The sequence below is a fragment of the Ursus arctos genome, unplaced genomic scaffold (assembly GCF_023065955.2).
Source record: "Ursus arctos isolate Adak ecotype North America unplaced genomic scaffold, UrsArc2.0 scaffold_16, whole genome shotgun sequence".
In the NCBI taxonomy this organism is placed as follows: Eukaryota; Metazoa; Chordata; class Mammalia; order Carnivora; family Ursidae; genus Ursus; species Ursus arctos.
Genome location: NW_026622830.1, coordinates 25822153 through 25838825, shown reverse-complemented (window position 1 = coordinate 25838825; position 16673 = coordinate 25822153). Strand labels below are relative to the sequence as shown.

The following is a 16673-nucleotide window of genomic DNA, read 5'->3' as shown; positions in this document are numbered from 1 at the left end:
GGGTAGCCGGCGATCTGTTCGTCCCCGTGGAGGGGCCCCGGCGCCACCCGTGCACCTGTTCTCTGTTCCTCCCGGGCTATGGGGAATTTACAGGTCTCTTTTCAGCACCTGGACTGTACAGGTTGTAAAGCCATAGTGCTTCTTAGACTAATCCCATCAGAATTGGGAGGCAGAGACTAGTTTAAAATGTACATTCCTTGCCTCTGTACCAGACCTGCAGAAAAAGACTTTCTGGGCAAGAAGCCCAGTACTCTGCATTTAACGAGTTCTCCCGTGGGATTCTGATCCACCCGGTCCGCGGGCCACACTTGGAGAAATATTTCCTTAAATACTGGGACTCGCCTCCTGATGGCTCACTATGGTGTTGGCCTGGCTAAAGCCCTTCCTGCAGGTTCTCGTTTGGTTCTTACCACAGCGTGTGAGATGGTCTAATTACCCATTTTATTATTAAGAAGAATAAGGCTCAGAGATGAGGTTAAAGCCCTGTAACAAGGTCATAGAGCTAGGACGTGGAGGCAGTCAGGACCTAAACCTGTGTGTCTCTCTGTCCTCAAAGCCCAGGAGCCTAAAGAGAGCCCCACGCTATCTCCCAAAGGCTTACACCTGGGGTTGAGGGACACCCACCCCCCATAGAAAGTATATATGAATTTTTTCATGTCTATGCATTTTTCTAGGGTTTGTGTCTTTCATTTGTCAAACGGGGTTTGGAATTGGAAAGAGGTCAAGTAGCTCAGACTGCTACACCCTTTGTTGTGGAAACTAAAACTCTGAGCGAGCATGAAGCTGGGTGCCCGATCAGCGTTGACCAGAGGCTGGAAGTACTGTCCTTTGTGTGCACCTGTCAGGGGGGCTTCTTCATGCTCCCCACCCTCTGTTCTCCCATGCCACATGCCAGCAGGCACTCAGTTCTGGCCCCTCTACAGTTATAGCTACGATACAGACTCACCTGTAGGGCTCCAAGGTTGGGCGGAGGGGCATTTCATAGGATTAAATCCAAGCATAATAATTACATCTAAGTGGGAATTTTAAGTGTGTCAGACAATCTTTTCATTTTTCTGGAGGGCAGAGTCATAGTGATGAGGAGGATGGGGTTCCCTCAACTTCCCAGCCAGACTGCCTGGATTCAAATCCCAGCCCCGCTGCTTGCCAGCTGGTGACCTTGGACGTCAACCTCAGTTTCCTGAGGAGGAGGCTGGGCATCAGGTGAGGACATTTTCATCCATCCTCCCGCCCCCAGTCGTGGAATGTGGGCTTCCCCCACAGCCCTGAACACAGTGCTTGGTGCATAACGGGGACCCCATACAGGAGGCTATTTAAGATTGGAATTTTTTCAGACCCCTCTCAACTCCATGTTACTTTTAGTTCAGAAAACTCAGCTCCAATGACCTCTGTTCACCCTTGGATCAGTTTCCTGCTTGCTTGGGGTGCCCCGAGGCCTTCCCTCCTCCGTGGCTGCCCCCTGGCTTTTAAGCTCTAAGTGGAAAGGGTCTTAAATGGGAGAAGATGTTTGCAAATGATATATCCAATAAGGAGTTAATATGCAAAATATATAAAGAGCTTATACAAGTCACCCCCAAAAGGCCTACAAGAATCTGATTAAATGGGCACCAAGGAACTGCTTCTTAACAGCCGCCATGGGACACAGACTGCCTCGGTTCAAATCCAGCCTCCCCTACTCTAGCTGTCCTCTGGCAAGCTGCCTACCTTTTCTGAGCCTCAGTTTCCTTCCAGGGACGAAGTGAACTCACGCATAGAAAAAGTCAAGCACGAAGGAGGCGCTAGCTAGTATTTGTGAATAGGGAGGCGGAGGGAGCTGGTGAGCAGGGCTCAGAGGGGGAAGCGGTTTCAGAGAGAAGGAGGGATTCAGGGGCCTTTTCAGGAGATGGAGGGGGCAGTGAAAGGAGTCCCAGAATTCAGCCCCGCGCAGAGAAGTTTTTGGGAGGTGGCAGGCTCCTCCAGACCCTAGGGCATGTAGACCCTCTCCCAGCCCTGTTTCCTGCGGGCTCCAGCCCCAGGCATGGTCCTGCATCCCTGCCCCTTACTGAATGACTAGGAGGAGCTCCGACAGACAGCTTCTGTGTCTCTTTAATATCCTCCAGGCCCATCCACCCGCCCGCCCACCACCCACTCCCACTCCCACTCCCGCTGCCTTTAAGGGTGGAGGCCCGGGTGCCCCCTCCCCCCAGCCCAAGGACTAAGGCACCAAGTGGCTGCAGCAGGCCGGCCCAGACACAGAGACGCACGGATGGAGGACACACAGACTGCGGACGCAGACAAGCAGGGCGGGCATCAGGGGCAGGGGCAGGGCTCAGGCCGCCGCGGGGCTCCCACCGGCTCTGGGCCCGTCCTGGAGGCCGTGGGGGGCCCAGACAGCCCCGAGGGGTTCCGGTCGGAAGGAAGAGGGGCGCCACGGCGGGCCGGGATCCTCACTTGCCGCCTTTGCGGGACAGACACCGCGGGAGGCAAGAGAAAGTCTGCTTGACGCGCGCCAGCAGGGGCAGCGGCCGGTGGGCCTCCCGGGGCGGCCGCGGCACCAGGCGCTGCAGGGTTCCCTCGGAGGCCGCCGAGTGCGGCGCGGGGGACGCGGCCGCGGCCGCGGGGCCCTGGCGGCAGCGCTTGCACAGCGGCAGCAGCGCGCGCACCTCCTCCTCGTCGCGGAAAGGGCTCTCTCCGAAGCGCTCCTCCAGCTGCCGGCGGAGCTGGGGGGGGGGTGTGGGGGGGAGGGGAGCCGGGGGTCGGTCGGTGCCAGGCTGCCGGCCGGTCCCCCCCACCCAGTCCTCGTCGCTTCCGCCCCTGTGCGAGCTCCCCACCCCTCGCTAGGCCCCTCCCCTTCCTGAGCATCCTCTTACCCGCCCTTCTGAGTTTCCATCGCCCTCGCGGAGCCCCCTCCTCCTCTGAGTCCCTTCCCTCTCCTGAGCCCCCTTCCCCTTTGACACTCCATCTTCCAGACCTGCTAAAGCAACGCCCGCCCGCCCCCGGCCCAGGGGGGACCACATGAACCCTCCTCCTTGAGCAACAACCCCAAACACACTGGCCTCTGCCTGCCTCTTTCCTCAAGCGGACTTGCAGATAAGCCTCTGAGTACCAGCCTGACACCTGGGAGAGCCTTCCTGCCCCCGCTGCTCCTCTGTCTCTCATCCCTTATTCCCAGGAGGCCGTTGGTTCCTGACATCTCCATGTGCCATCCACCCAGTTGGCATAAGAGAAGGAGATGCTTTGGCCTCATCAAGGACCGAGGGGTGGTGTAGGGAATGGGCATTTCTCCCCAGAGGGTCAAACACTCGAATGCCTTCAGGCTCCAGGCAGGTAGAGCAGGCAATGCTGGGACCCAGGCAAATGAAAGGGTCCACAGTCTGGCCCAAAGGCATCCAAATTCTAAACTAAAAAGGAAAAGAAAACATCTGGCAGACCAAACAAAATACACCTGGAGGCTAGATTAGCTCAAGGGTCACGAGTTCGAGACCCCCAGAAAAATCTCCTGTCAGGTCTGAAGCACAGGTTATCTTCTTTCCGATCAGTGCTCAACTCAAGCGGGAAGAAGAGTCTCCCAGCCCTGCCCAGCTCCTGCCTCCGCCCCAGCCCCTACCTTCCGGGAACTGCCCCAGCCAAACTCTTCCAGCTGCTGCCTAAAGCCTGGGTTGGGGTTGGCGATAGGCCGGGTGGCCTTGATGGCTTCAAGCACGTCCCGCCAGCCTAGCCCCGTCACAGTCATCACATATGCCGTCACGATGGTGGTGCTGCGGGAGATGCCTGCAAAGCTGGGATACCCGCCCCCCAGGATTCGAGTAAGGCACAATCTCCTCCATGCCCTGCCCCCAGAACCCCCTCCCCACCTCAGCTCTCCCACCCTGGCCTCTGAGCTCCCATCACAAAGGAGCTGTTTCCCCACCTCCTTTGCCCATGCTGTTCCTTCCACCTGGAGTATCCCCCGGGCACTCTCCCACATCAGTGGCCTGAGTGGAAACATCACTTCATTCATTCAACAAACATTTCCTGACCATCTGTTACTTTTCAGGAACTGGGAATATAGTGGGAATAAAACAGACACGGTCTGTCCTGGCGCTTACGGGACGGTTGGGAGAGATGGCCACTAACCAGGGAAACAATGTCAGGTGGTGGTAACTGCTCTGAAGAGGAGTCCAGGGGCTAAGAGATCATATAGGAAAAGGTATTAATCTAGTGGAGGGGCTGGGGAGGGATTAAGGAAGGGGTTTCCAAGGAAGTGACATCAAGCTGAGTTCTGAAAGATGGGTAAGGGTCCGTCAAGAATGTTCTGGGCAGTGTACTAAGTCCGCGAGGTGGGAGCTGGTGGATTTGAAGGGTGGGGAGTTGGCCAGGGTAGCTGGAGTTGGGGAAGGAGGGGCAGAGGGTGACAGGCTGCAGGAGCTGTTCTTAGGGCTAGGGCTCTGGCAGAGCCGCCCTGAGCCCGGCATATAGGGTAGGTGCTCCGTGGGGAGTTATGGGATGAATGACACCAACTGCGGGGCGGCGGCGGGGGGGGGGGGGGGAGGCTGTGAGTCCTGTCTCCCAGCCTGGGGTTCCCCCACTGCTCTGCCCTATTCCCTCAAAAGCCTGGAGGGAAGGAGAGGGAGCCAGAACGGTTGGAGGGTGCTGGGCTACCTGCGTGACCTCACCTATTTCTCCTGGTAACCCAGCAGGTAACAGTCTTTTCTCCATTTTACAGAGGAGGAAATGGGAGTCTCAGGAAGAAACAGCTCTTTGGCCTTGGCCACACAGCTGGTAAGGGACAGAGCTCTGGATGGAGCCCCCGATCAGCCTCCATCAGATGAATGGCGGACGGTCATGCATGGCAACGGGCTGGAGAAAGTCCATCCCAGGTCCCTCATTCCCCATAGGTGTGATGGAGGGTGTGGGTGTGACGGAGGACAGCCCCTTACTTGTCCCCTCATTCCTCTCTTAACTCACCAGTGCACAAGGCAGTTCCCCCCATTGAGGCGGCAACAGTGGATGAAGTTGATACATTCTTTGAAGTGCTTTTTGCTAGAGAAGAAAGCAATAAGGTAGGGAGCATTGGGCGGCAGGTCTCCTAGGAATTGTACCCCTCTGCACTGATGGGATGTCAAGAGCCCTGGGTCCTCAGGGCAGCCAGCTCAGGCAGCGAACAGGGGCCTGTTGTATCGTACAAGTGGAGGGGTGTGTGAAGCAACAACAGTGGTATTTCAGGCAGTGAGAGAGGCCAGTGATGAGAAATCCCACCATGGAGGCAGGAGCACCTCTCCAGTGGGTTCTGTGATCTTAGTTTCATGGAGGGTTTATCTTGGTCTTTCAAGGACATGGGTGAGAGGAGACAGAGGAGTCCCACTCCTGTGGGGTCTGCAATCAGAGCAGCTGGGAACAATGCTGGTCAGCAATGGGTTGGGAGGAGTGTCTGTCTGGGTCACTCCCAGGCTGGGAGGCACTGCTGCTCATAACACAGAAACACTGCTTTCTGAGTCCCTGTTATATGCCAGGCCCTGTCCTGGATCCTCAGCCTGTGCCATCTGATCTCAGAGAGGGGAAGCAATTTGTGCAAGGTCACACAGCAAAGTCTGGCTGGAGCCCAGGTGTCTTAACTCCAGGGCCAGGAACTGGCTGAGCCTGACCCCTTCAAATCTGCTGGGGTGTCTGGTCCTTAGACAGGGTACTCTCTCCATTTCACAGCTGAAGACACTGAGCTCTGGGAGATTAAGGGTCTTGGTCAGGGGCATAGGCAAGGGCGTAGCTGAGACAGAATCAAACATAGGTCTGAGTGAGCACTTGTGCTAGGGTCCCCAGGACAGCTTTCTTGGCGTGAGTCCTCTCTGCCCTCCCCCAGACCACCCCCCGCCCTTGCGACCACCACCGCAGAAGACCCCTTTGTTGGTGCCTCCAGAGAACTTACATGGGTACCTCAGGGGTGTCCGCCACAGGGATGCGAAGGTAGGTTATGTCCTGCAAGTACAAAACACACGTGGGCACTGGGGGCCCTTGGCTGCACCTCTGGCCATGGCCAGGGCCACCCAAGCACCTCATGACCCCAGGCCGGGTCCTGACCCTCTCTGAGCCACTGTTGCCGCCTCTATCCAAAGAGGGTAGATAGCACCTCTGAGCGCCTCCCAACTCTGTCTGTGGTTCAAGAACCTTTTGAGAAGGTGGTATCCTAACCTCATAGGTGACTTGGGCATGAGGACTTGATAAAAAGGATTCAGGGACCTTTTATTTAATAGGTGGGAAAGGGCCACTAACGGTGACTCTCCTCCAAATGACGATTACAAAATTACACCAAACAAAGGGCAAAACAGGGGCACCTGGCGGGCTCAGTTGGTAGAGCATGTGCCTCTTGATCTCAGGGTTGTGAGTTCGAGCCCCACGTTGGATGTAGAGAGATTACTTATTTTAAAAAGGTGGGTTTTTAAAAAAAATCTATTTATTTGTCATAGAGGGAGAGAGTGAGAGAGAGAGCATGCACAAGCAAGGGGAATGGCAGGCAGAGGGAGAGGGAGAAGCAGGCTCCCCGCTGAGCAAGGAGGCTGATCTGGGACTCGATCCCAGGGTCCTGGGATCATGACCTGAGCCGGAGGCAGACACTTAACGGATTGAGCCACCCGGGCGTCCCCAAAAAAGGTTTTTTAAAGGTCTTATTAAAAACAGATTTTATTATCTTGAAAAGCAACAAAAACCATGAAAATAAGTTTATAGCTCATTAATTGTGGTTATAAAACTATGTGCTAATTATTAAAATAATCAAGGGATGAACTGTCAGTAATTTCTCCCACAAACTGGCTATGACTTCCTTTACTTCACGCTTAACCTCCACATGCGATCATAAAGATGATTTGTGCTCCTGTTCCAAGAATCACTTTTCTCAAGGACTCTTTTAATCCTTTGATATTCAAATGACTCTTTTCCAGTGCCTGGCCCACCACCAGCCTTGGCTAAGGGACTGTAGGGCCAGGTCCTCATTTGTTAATGGCTGTGTGTGAGATTCCAGCCCTTCTCTGACTCGCTTTTCCCAAGGTCACACCATCCTGCATCTTTTGCAAGGTTTGCAACTTCACTCTGCAACACATTTGGCCTTGGCATTGCTCGGCATTATCAAGCCCTGACTGGTAAATTCACTGATAGTTGGGGAGGCAGGGCTGCCTGTGGGAAGAAGGGAAGGCTGTTGGAGTGGGGACTCTTTGGCAAGCAGTCATGTCATTAGTCAATCTATTCATGACTTGACAACCTTCCCTGTGCAGTCTAGTGACTGATACTCCAAATACTCCAAAACGAGCCTGCCCTATAAAGCGAAATCAGACTCCATTGACCTGGAAATGTCTTGTTTGAATGACACTGAGAATCACAGATTATTGGAGGTTGCTCTTAGAGACGGTCAATGCTGACACATGGGGAAACTAAGGCCCAGAGAGGGGAAGGAACCTATCTGAGGTCACACAGCAAATCTGGGTTAAAACCTGGTTTGGGGGGTGCCTGGGTGGCGCAGTCGTTAAGCGTCTGCCTTTGGCTCAGGGCGTGATCCCAGAGCTCTGGGATCAAGCCCCACGTCAGGCTCCTCCGCTGACAGCCTGCTTCTTCCTCTCCCACTCCCCCTGCTTGTGTCCCCCCTCTCCCTAGCTGTCTCTCTCTCTGTCAAATAAATAAATAAATAAATAAAATCTTTAAAAAAAATAATAAAAAATAAAACCTGGTTTGGATCTCAGATCTCTAGAGCCTTTTTCCACCCACAGTTATTCCCCTTTAGTGGGTGGACTTAGACACATACTCTGAGAAGGAGGAAGGGGCTCTATTTATGGGATCAGAGTATGATTAACTTTTCTATATCGGCTGTAATTTGTTGGCTGTCAAGTGGCTCTCAACAACTCAGTAAGGTAGGTGCTGTTATAAAATCACCATTTTAGGGGCGTCTGGTGGTGCAGTCGGTTGAGTGACTCTTGATTTCAGCTCAGGTCGCGATCTTTGGGTTGTGAGACGGAGCCCCACATCGGGCTCCACACTCAGCACAGAATCTACAAGAGATTCTCTCTCCCTGTACCCTCCTGCTCGTGCTCTCTCTCTCTCTCTCAAATAAATAAATGCATCTTTATAAAATTCCTATTTTACAGATCAGGCAGCCAAGGCTCGGCAAGAAGAAGTCCTGTGCCCAGGATTACAGAAGAAGTGGTCTGGATTTCCTACTTTCCCCTTCTGTTAGAATACATTTACCCCCTCTTTTCCAGGACCCCATAAAACCAGCACCAATCCTTCCAGTGGGGGCCATGCTTCACAGTGTAAAGTATCTTCACCACCCTGCAGCCCCTTTGCATCCTCACAACAGCCCCTCTGGGGGCAGAGAGGACTGAGGGATCAGAGGCCCAGACGGGTGAAGTCACAGCTCATGATTACACAGCAAGACACAGAACCCAGAATCATCCATGTGAGTCATCTGTTCAGTTGGGCAATGGGAAGCCCATGGAGGGGCTTTTTAAGGTTCAGGGTGAGGCCTCTGGGGTCAGACCGTCAACTCCTAGCTCCTTAGCTTCGTGGATGTGTGACCTTAGGCAAGTTACTTTACCTCTCTGGGCCTTGGTTGCCAAATAGGGATCAAATGGGGATGCTGAATAAAACAGGGCAGTTTTTAACAGAATGACCTAGTATGGGTCAGAGAGGCAGCATAGGGCCTGGCACATAGTAAGTACTTGATAAATGGGTGCTGTGGGGAGCTGAAGCTCCCCTCCACACCTGTGTACAGCCCACGGACAGGGGTAAGGAGTACCTGCAGCAGAGGCTGGGGTGACTCGTGGATAGAGATGATGTGTGTGATCTTGTTCCGGCCCAGCTGGTCCGGGTCTTTGGCATCTGAAAGAAACGAGATTCCTGAGCCCACCTGGTCGGTCAAGAGAGGTGGGAGCTCGCGGCCCAGCTCCCCTCCCCACCCCTCCCTCTCCACTTTGGCCCACCCTCTGCCAGCCCCCTGCTGCTTGGCCACCTCCTGCTCCTGGCCTGACAGGTCCCACTACACCCCTAGGCTTAAGTCTTGTCGCTGGGGTACCCACAAGCAACAGCCCAGCCTCTTCCCGGCCTTGCCCCTGCTGTTCCTTCCATGGCAAACACCCTTTCCTGGCATATCCTTGATCCAGCAACTCTACTTCCAGGAATCCTGTCTACAGAAGAGTCTGCTCCCCCAGAAAGCTGTGTGAAGATGATGTTCTCTGCAGTACTGCTCATAACAGTAAACATACCAGAAATTGTTAAAAAGTGGGAGCAAGCTACCCGTCCACCATGAGAGAACGGGATAAATAATGGTGTATTCGTACTTGAGTGCTGTGCAGCCATTGGGTAGAAGAGGCCTCTCTGTGCTGATGGGTGAGCATGGCCACAGTGTATTATTAAATAGGAAACAGGTCAGAGAATGGCATGCAGAATAGACTTCCATTTTTGTTTTAAATGTTACATCTGCAGCTACAAAGATATATGAAAACTGACCCAGGGACAAACCTCACACTTCTATCAGTGGCCTTCCCTGGGGGCTGGAATTCCAATGTATGTGGATCTTTTAGAATCAGAATAAATAACACATATCCCCTCTTTCTCCAGAGGTCTACTTCATTCAGCACGTTTCCCGAGTGCTGACTAGTGCAGCCCTGGCTGGGCGTGGGGGTGTGGGGGCAGCTTCATGGCCCCTGTCCTCAGGGGCTACAGGCTTCAAGAGGATCCAGAGCTCCCTTCGCTGAATACTCAGAAACCAAGTGGCGTGAACAGCTGAGGCGGCTCCCAGGGAGGAGGAGATCAGATTTATGGGAGTGGAGCATCTATGCCAGGGCAGGGGGGAGGGGGGCAGGGGTGAATGGGGAAAGCCCTGTCCTGCTGCGACGTCCCTTCCTCTCTGAAGCCTTCTCTGACTCCACATGGAAAAGTGTGGGGTCTCAGGATCAGCTTGTCTCTTAGCACAGGCCTGGGACAGGTAGACGGCCGTGGCCTTGGCCCGAGTGGATAGTGCTCACTGACAAGTTTCTGGGGTAGAGTCCAGTCTCCAGAGACCTCGCCTCAGTGTAGAGGTTGTAGGGAGAGGTTCCCAGTTTCCCAGCTAGAAGCAGCAGCCCCAAACAGACCTCACCCGGGAACCCCAGGGCTGTAAGAGCCCTTAGAGGCGAGTGGGCCTTGTGCCGAGGGAGAGGCTGGGGCTCACAGCAGGTGCAGACTTGCCTGGCATCTGGCAGGTGTTCCGAGCCCTTTGCACTAGGGACACCCTCCGCCGACATATCCCTTAGTCCTCATGAGCTCCTTCTCCCTCCCAGCCTGGCATTGCTTCCCTGCCCCCGGCCCCATTCCTGAGCACTTCCAAGGTGCGTGGGCCAGAGCATGAATGGTGGACACGGGCCTGGGACAGGCAGAGTGCCACGGTCTTGGGACAGAGTGGGCAGTGCTCACCAATGAAGTTTCCGAGGTAGAGTCCAGGAAGTACCTACAGGAGAGACAGGCTGGGGTCAGTGGGGTAGGGGTGCATGCCTTCCCACGGGCTAGCTGGGGGCCCACAACCCATCTCCATCCCATGACAGGTGTCTGGACCTCAGGACTCAAGGAGAAATCTCCTCCCCGTCCTGGGCCTGGACCCCGTGAGAGGTGCTGGGGAGGGCAGGAGGGGGGCACTAGGGGAGGCCAGCTTGGGTAGGGGTGAGAGCTTGAAAGGGGGGAGGGGAGGAGGAACACAAAGGAGGGGGGCAAGGGAGAGGGGGACTTACCAGGTGTTGGTGGGGAATTCTGAGGAAGGAGATGGGAAGGCAGGGACAGGGTGAGGGTCATGCCCAGGCAGAGGGGGCAGGATGGAGAAACAGCACCAGAGACAGAGTCCCGGGAGTCAGAGGCAAGGAAGACAGAGACACCTGGAGACCCGGAAAGTGACTCAGAGAGAGTGTGGGAGTGACAGAGAGCCACGGAAAGACCCAACAAGAAATACAGAGCAACAGAAACAGGCAGAGACAGAGACACAGGGAGACCGAGGCCAGAGACACACAGAAAAACGGAGACGCGAGCAGAGAGACACAGGGATGCAGGGTCAGAGAGTCACCGGAGACAGGGATCTAGACACACGGAGCCTCAGGGCGAGGGCCAGAAGGTCAGAGGCGGGCACAGCGACCCAGGCGGAGCCGGCGCCGCGGCGGGGCTGGGGGCGGCCAGGTGCGCGCTGCGCGATCCCCGGCCCCCTACCTTGGTCATGCCATTCCCCATGATCCCGGGGGCGGGGGTCCGGGCGCACCCCCAGCTCGCCGCCCGGAGAGCGCTCGGGTCGTAGCTGCCCTGCTGGCCCAGGCCCGGCGCCTGCAGCCTGGCGGGGAACAGGGGCCCCTGCCCGGCCGCCGCCGCCGCCGCCGCCACCACCACCGCCCGCCGACCCCCGGCCAGGGAGGGAAATGGTGGTGGAGCCGCCGCCGCCGCCGCCGCCGCCACCGCCGCAGGCTCCTCCTACCCCCTCGGTCATGTGGGGGCCCCCCCCACCGTGGGTCGCGGCGGGGGGCTGGACAAAGCCCCAGTGTGCCGGGCCCCGGGCCCGCGGGACAACGGCAGCTTGTTGGGCCGCGTGGGGCCGCCACCTCCGGAGGTGGGGGCGGGGGCGCTCCCCCCACCTGGCACCGTCTGGCGCGGGCGGGGTGGGCGCGGGGGTGGGAAGAACCCCCTGCCGGCCGCGCGGCCACTCAGATCCCAGCTCCGGCGCTGGCCCGGACCTCCCTGCGGGCCCGGGGCGGAGCGTAAGTCTCCCTCGGCCTGGCCGCGGTTTCCTAGCAGAAACGTGACCAGGGCTGGCCTTGGATCGCTGTGGGTCCCCCTATATTCAGATACTGTGTGGGTAATTCCTTCCTTCTGTGCATCCTCACTCCTGCCCCGCCCCCATGCAGACATCCTACCACCCGGACGTCCTCCTCCCCCACTCATGCGGCCATCTGCCCTCCCATCCTCCAGTCCACCCATTCATCCCTCCCTCGGTCCATCCATTCATCCATCCATCCTCCCTCCCTCCCATCCCTTCATCGCATGCACTTTGGCCTCTATGCGGATGGTGCCATTTGGGTAGCTCTGCAGAGACCAGGCAGAACTGCCCTCAGGGGCCTCAAGAGATCAGAGGTAAAATGTGAGGAGAGAGAGGCAAGGGGGGGGGGCGTCCAGACACCTGGGTCCCTTGGAATAAAGGAGACTACAGTAGGATGTAGTTAGAGGCCTGTACCCGAGAGGGTTCCAGGCCCCGTTCACCTCTGACCTGCTGGGTGACCCTGGGCGGCTCCCCTTGGCTCCCAGCGACCCTATCTGCGTGTCTCAGTGTGTTGGGGTGAGAGCCCTTTCCGGCTGCTAGGACCAGCGCTGAAGAAGGTAAAATAGTTGAGACGCGGCCCCTCCTGTGGGTCTGAAATAGAAGCAGCTGAGCCCGCTCCTCCAGCCACCCTCCGCCCCGCATCTATAGTGGTAGGTGATGACGGGGGAAATGCTGGTACAGAGCCCTGCATCTATAGTGGCAGGTGATGACGGGGGAAATGCTGGTACAGAGCAGGACGGAGAGTTGACAGACTGAAATGCAGTGACTGGAGAGAGAGAAAACTGTCTTTGGTATTTCTTTCTTCCTCAAATTCACAGCGTACATGGGGCTGCCTGTCTCATCTCTCATAAAAACTAAATTATTCCACAAACGCTTACTGAGCGCCTGCTATAGGATAGGTACTGGGGACACAGGTGGCTAAGGCAGAGGCGGTTCCTACCTTCGTCCGCTAACAGTGTAGACCAGCGCTGCCCTATAGAAATATAATGTGGGCCGTGTATGTAATCTTAAATTTTCTAGTGGCCACATCAAAAAACTAGAAAGAAATGGATTGTTAATAATGTTTTTATTTAATCCAGTATATCAAAAATATTATCCTTTCAACATGCAATCAATATTTAAAAATTATTGAAACATTTTACATCCTTTTTATTGTATGAAGTCGTTACAATCCAGTGTCTACTTTACACTTACAGCACGTCTCAGTTCAGGCTAGCCACGTGTTGTGTGCTTAACAGCCCTATGTGGCTGGTAGCTACGTGTCGGACATCTCAGGTCTAGGAGGGAAGGCAAAAAATAAGCAAATAGACAAAGTATTTACAAACGCTCACAATTTTCAGTGAAGGAAACAAAAGGAGGCAGGAAGAACCTTTCTAAAGAGGCAACATCTGAGCTGAGACTTGATGTATAAGAAAGACCCAGGTATTTAAAGAGTAGGGAGATTTCCAGCAGAAGGAACAAGACAAGCAAAGGCCCTGTGGTGGGAAAAGTTTGGCCTTTGTGAAGAGCCAGTGGGACTGGAGAGAAGGGTGGCCAAGGGGCTTGAGGCTAAAGAGGGAGTGGGGAGCCAAGACTTTAGGACCCTGTATGGCCATAACGCAGAGTTTAGGTTTTCCTCCTCTATGATGGAAAGTTGGTGGGAACATTCAACAGGGGAGGCCGGTCCTGTCATCTGGTTTGCGTGTTAAGTTGGTCACTTTAGCCCCTATCCAGGTGAGTATATTAGAGAGGCAAAGCAGGGAGGCCAGTGAGGCGGCGGTGCCCTGGGACATGGCGGGAGCAGAGAAACTGGAAAGAAGGGGACAGACTTAATATTTTGGCAGTGCAACTGATGGGACTTGCAAATAGATTGGATGTGGGGGAAAGGGAGGAATTCTCAGACCGTTCCCCATTTTCCTGCCTTGAAAACCACTTTTTGTGCCACAGAAGTGAAAACAGGAACTCGTCTATTCAACAAAATTTATTGGGCACCAAGTCATACATGAAAAGTTTCACCAAGGATGTGCTGTCTGCCTTGAGTTTCCCAGAACGCCCACCCCACAGATGGCGTAAAGAAAGATTGGTGGAGGGGTCTGAAGACTAGTCCTAGTCCTGGCCCTGGCCTTAGCAGTTCTGTGGCCCTGGGCAGGCGACCAAATGTCCCTGGATCAGTTTCCTCCTCCGCAAAGAGGCAGTAATTAACAGTGCTTTGGACTCGTACGTGGTTGTTGGGGGAGTAATCAAGTTGCACGTACGAAGGAACTCCATCACGTTAAAAACTCTGTAAAAACACCAACTGAAGTTATTAGGCTTAACACGTTTAATGTCTATGAACTGTTCCGCCTTCGAAAGTGTTAGCTGTCGCAAAGCTCCATTTGCTTTAAATAAGTCAGGGAGAGAGTGTTTCACAAAACCAGGAATATGAAGATGCTAAAATGCAGGTCTCACTTTGTCACTGCCTTGCTTAAAACCCTTCAGCATGGTTCACTGTGGTAGGCAACATAACAGTCTCCCTGGAGATGTCTATGCTCTAATTCCTGGAAACTGTGAATATATTATGTTATATGGGAAGGGGGAATTAAGGCTGTGGATGGAATTAAAGTTGCTAATAAGCCGACCATGAGATGGCAAGATTGCCCTGGGTTATTCGGGTGGGCCCAATGTCATTCTCTGGGTCCTTATGAGTGAGAGAGGGAGGCAGGAGAATAGAGTCAGGGTGGGGGGCATCTGATGATAGAAACAGAGGTCAGAGTGTTATGATTGCTGGCTTTGAAGATGGAAGGGGGTCACGAGCCAAGGAATGCACGTGGAAAAGCAAGGAAACACATTCTCTCCTAAGGCCTCCTAGGAACCTGGCCCTGCTGACACCTTAATCTTAGCTTCGTGAAACCCACTTCAGAATTCTGACTTCAAAAACTGTAAGCTCCTACATTTGAGTTCTTTTAGGTCACTAGTTTGTGGTGATTACAGCTGCAGTAGGAACCTAATACACTCACCAGTTCCCTTAGGAAAACGTTCAATATGTTTGGCATTGCACACAAGGGCTTGTTGGATCTGGTGTCTGCCTCTGTAACTTTGAGCAAGTTTCTTAACTTTCGTCTCAGTTTCAACATCTGTAAAATGGGGAGGAGAAACCTCTATAGGTCTGTAGTGAGGTTAAATGGGAGGATATATTTCAAGTACCTAGTAGAGAGACCAACACACAGTCCATCATCATTTTATCATTGTCATTATTATTACCACGGAGCAATTGACTGGGAGTTAGGAGGCCCTGGTTCTGCTCTCCTCACTAGGGCTCTGTTTTCACATTTGTAATAAAGAAAACAACAACAACATGGGGGTTTGGCAGCCTCATCTCTCCCCTCTTCCCCACTCTTTCCTTGACACTGATCCTCATTCGCTTCCACAAACATGCTTCTCTCTCTCTGATTTCCAATTTTGCACATGTCATTCCTTTCACCTGGAATGCTCTTCCCATCCCCTTTACCAGACTAGGTCCTGTTTCCCCCTGCCAGTCCTTGCTGACCCCAATTAAACATGGTTAAACCCCACTGTTACGAATTCCCAAGGCATCCTAAACTTCTTCCTCTATCGTAGTACTGATATTCTTTTTTTTAAAAGATTTTATTTATTTTTAGAGAGAGAGTGCAAGTGAGAGAGACAGCACGAGCAGAGGGGAAGGCAGGGGAAGAGGGAGAGGGACAAGCAGACTCCCTGCTGAGCAGGGAGCCTGATGCAGGACTTGATCCCAAGACCCTAGGATCATGATCTGAGCCGAAGGCAGATGCTTAATCGACTGAGCCACCCAGATGCCCATATATAAATATATATATATTCTTAATATTTTTTCCAATAGCCTGAAATATTTGTTTGCCATATTTATCCTTTAATATGCTTGAATTAGGCATCTATTTTTCACTCCTATGGAAACAGTTTCTCAATGCCATTTACTGGTTTATGATGCCACTGATTTATGATGCCACTTCTATTGTACATCAAGTTAACACACACACACACACACACACACCCCAGTACCTGTTTCTTGGATCCCCATATTATTCCATTGATATTTGCCTCTCGGGTTGAGAAAGTCTCTCAAAAGTCCTGGTTGAATTTGATAAAATACACATCTTTTTGATAGTGAGTCTTCCTGTCCATGAACATGGTATATCCCTCCATTTATTCAGGTCTTCTTTAATGTCCTTCAATGTTTTGTCATTTTACCTATGAGAATATAAACTCTGCAAGGGCAGATACTTGTTGGTTTTGTTCATTGCTGTATCATAGAGTCAAGAATGAGGCATGCCATAGACTAGAGGCTTAATAAGAATTTGTCATTTAATAAAATGTTTTGCATATATTCGATATATTCTTACATAACTTATATTCTGTTGCTAAGAAACAAACAACACATTTCTTTAACAGTTTCTAATCAGCTATGGTTGGCGTATAGATCCCAGGGCAGTGGAGAAGCGAGGCAGAGAAAGGCAGGGAGCCAATTCAGGGTGCAATGATGAATAAACTGCTACTTCAGGTTACATGCAGTGGAGAGACTGGATCGGATTTGTGTTCTTCACAAATTTGTGCTCTTCAACTGCAGTACCAAGAATGAACTCCAACGGATAGGGCAAGAGTGGTTACTGGCAGACTGGTCAGGAGGTTACTACATGTGTTGAGGTGAATCCTGGCATCTAGTTGGTGCCCAAGAATTAGAGAGAGTGGCCGAGAAAAAACAAGTGACTGATTGGCCTCATGACCAACTAAGCAAATGACAAGGCGACTTAGTGAGGTACCAAGTAAGGAAAAGCTGACAACTTTACAGACTGAGCGCTCGTAGGTCTAGCGAAAGGCAGCTGGAGGAGGCGCTGGGCAGTCAGTGCCCGCCGAGGGCAGCCAGTCTCTGGCCAGGTGCGGCGGCCCAGGGTCGCGG

At 53.3% G+C, this 16673-nt stretch overlaps 1 protein-coding gene across 1 annotated transcript; it reads right to left on the bottom strand.

The window, feature by feature from the left end:
• Window positions 1-2148: 2148 nt before the first annotated feature.
• Window positions 2149-11309, bottom strand: DUSP15 (dual specificity phosphatase 15). The gene is made up of 7 exons (XM_026503248.4): window positions 11167-11309; window positions 10390-10423; window positions 8735-8817; window positions 5882-5931; window positions 4927-5001; window positions 3587-3758; window positions 2149-2699 (listed from the first exon to the last, which is right to left on the bottom strand). The coding sequence occupies exons 1-7, from the start codon at window positions 11185-11187 to the stop codon at window positions 2427-2429; spliced, it is 708 nt and encodes a 235-aa protein (XP_026359033.2). The 5' UTR covers window positions 11188-11309; the 3' UTR covers window positions 2149-2426.
• Window positions 11310-16673: the final 5364 nt, after the last annotated feature.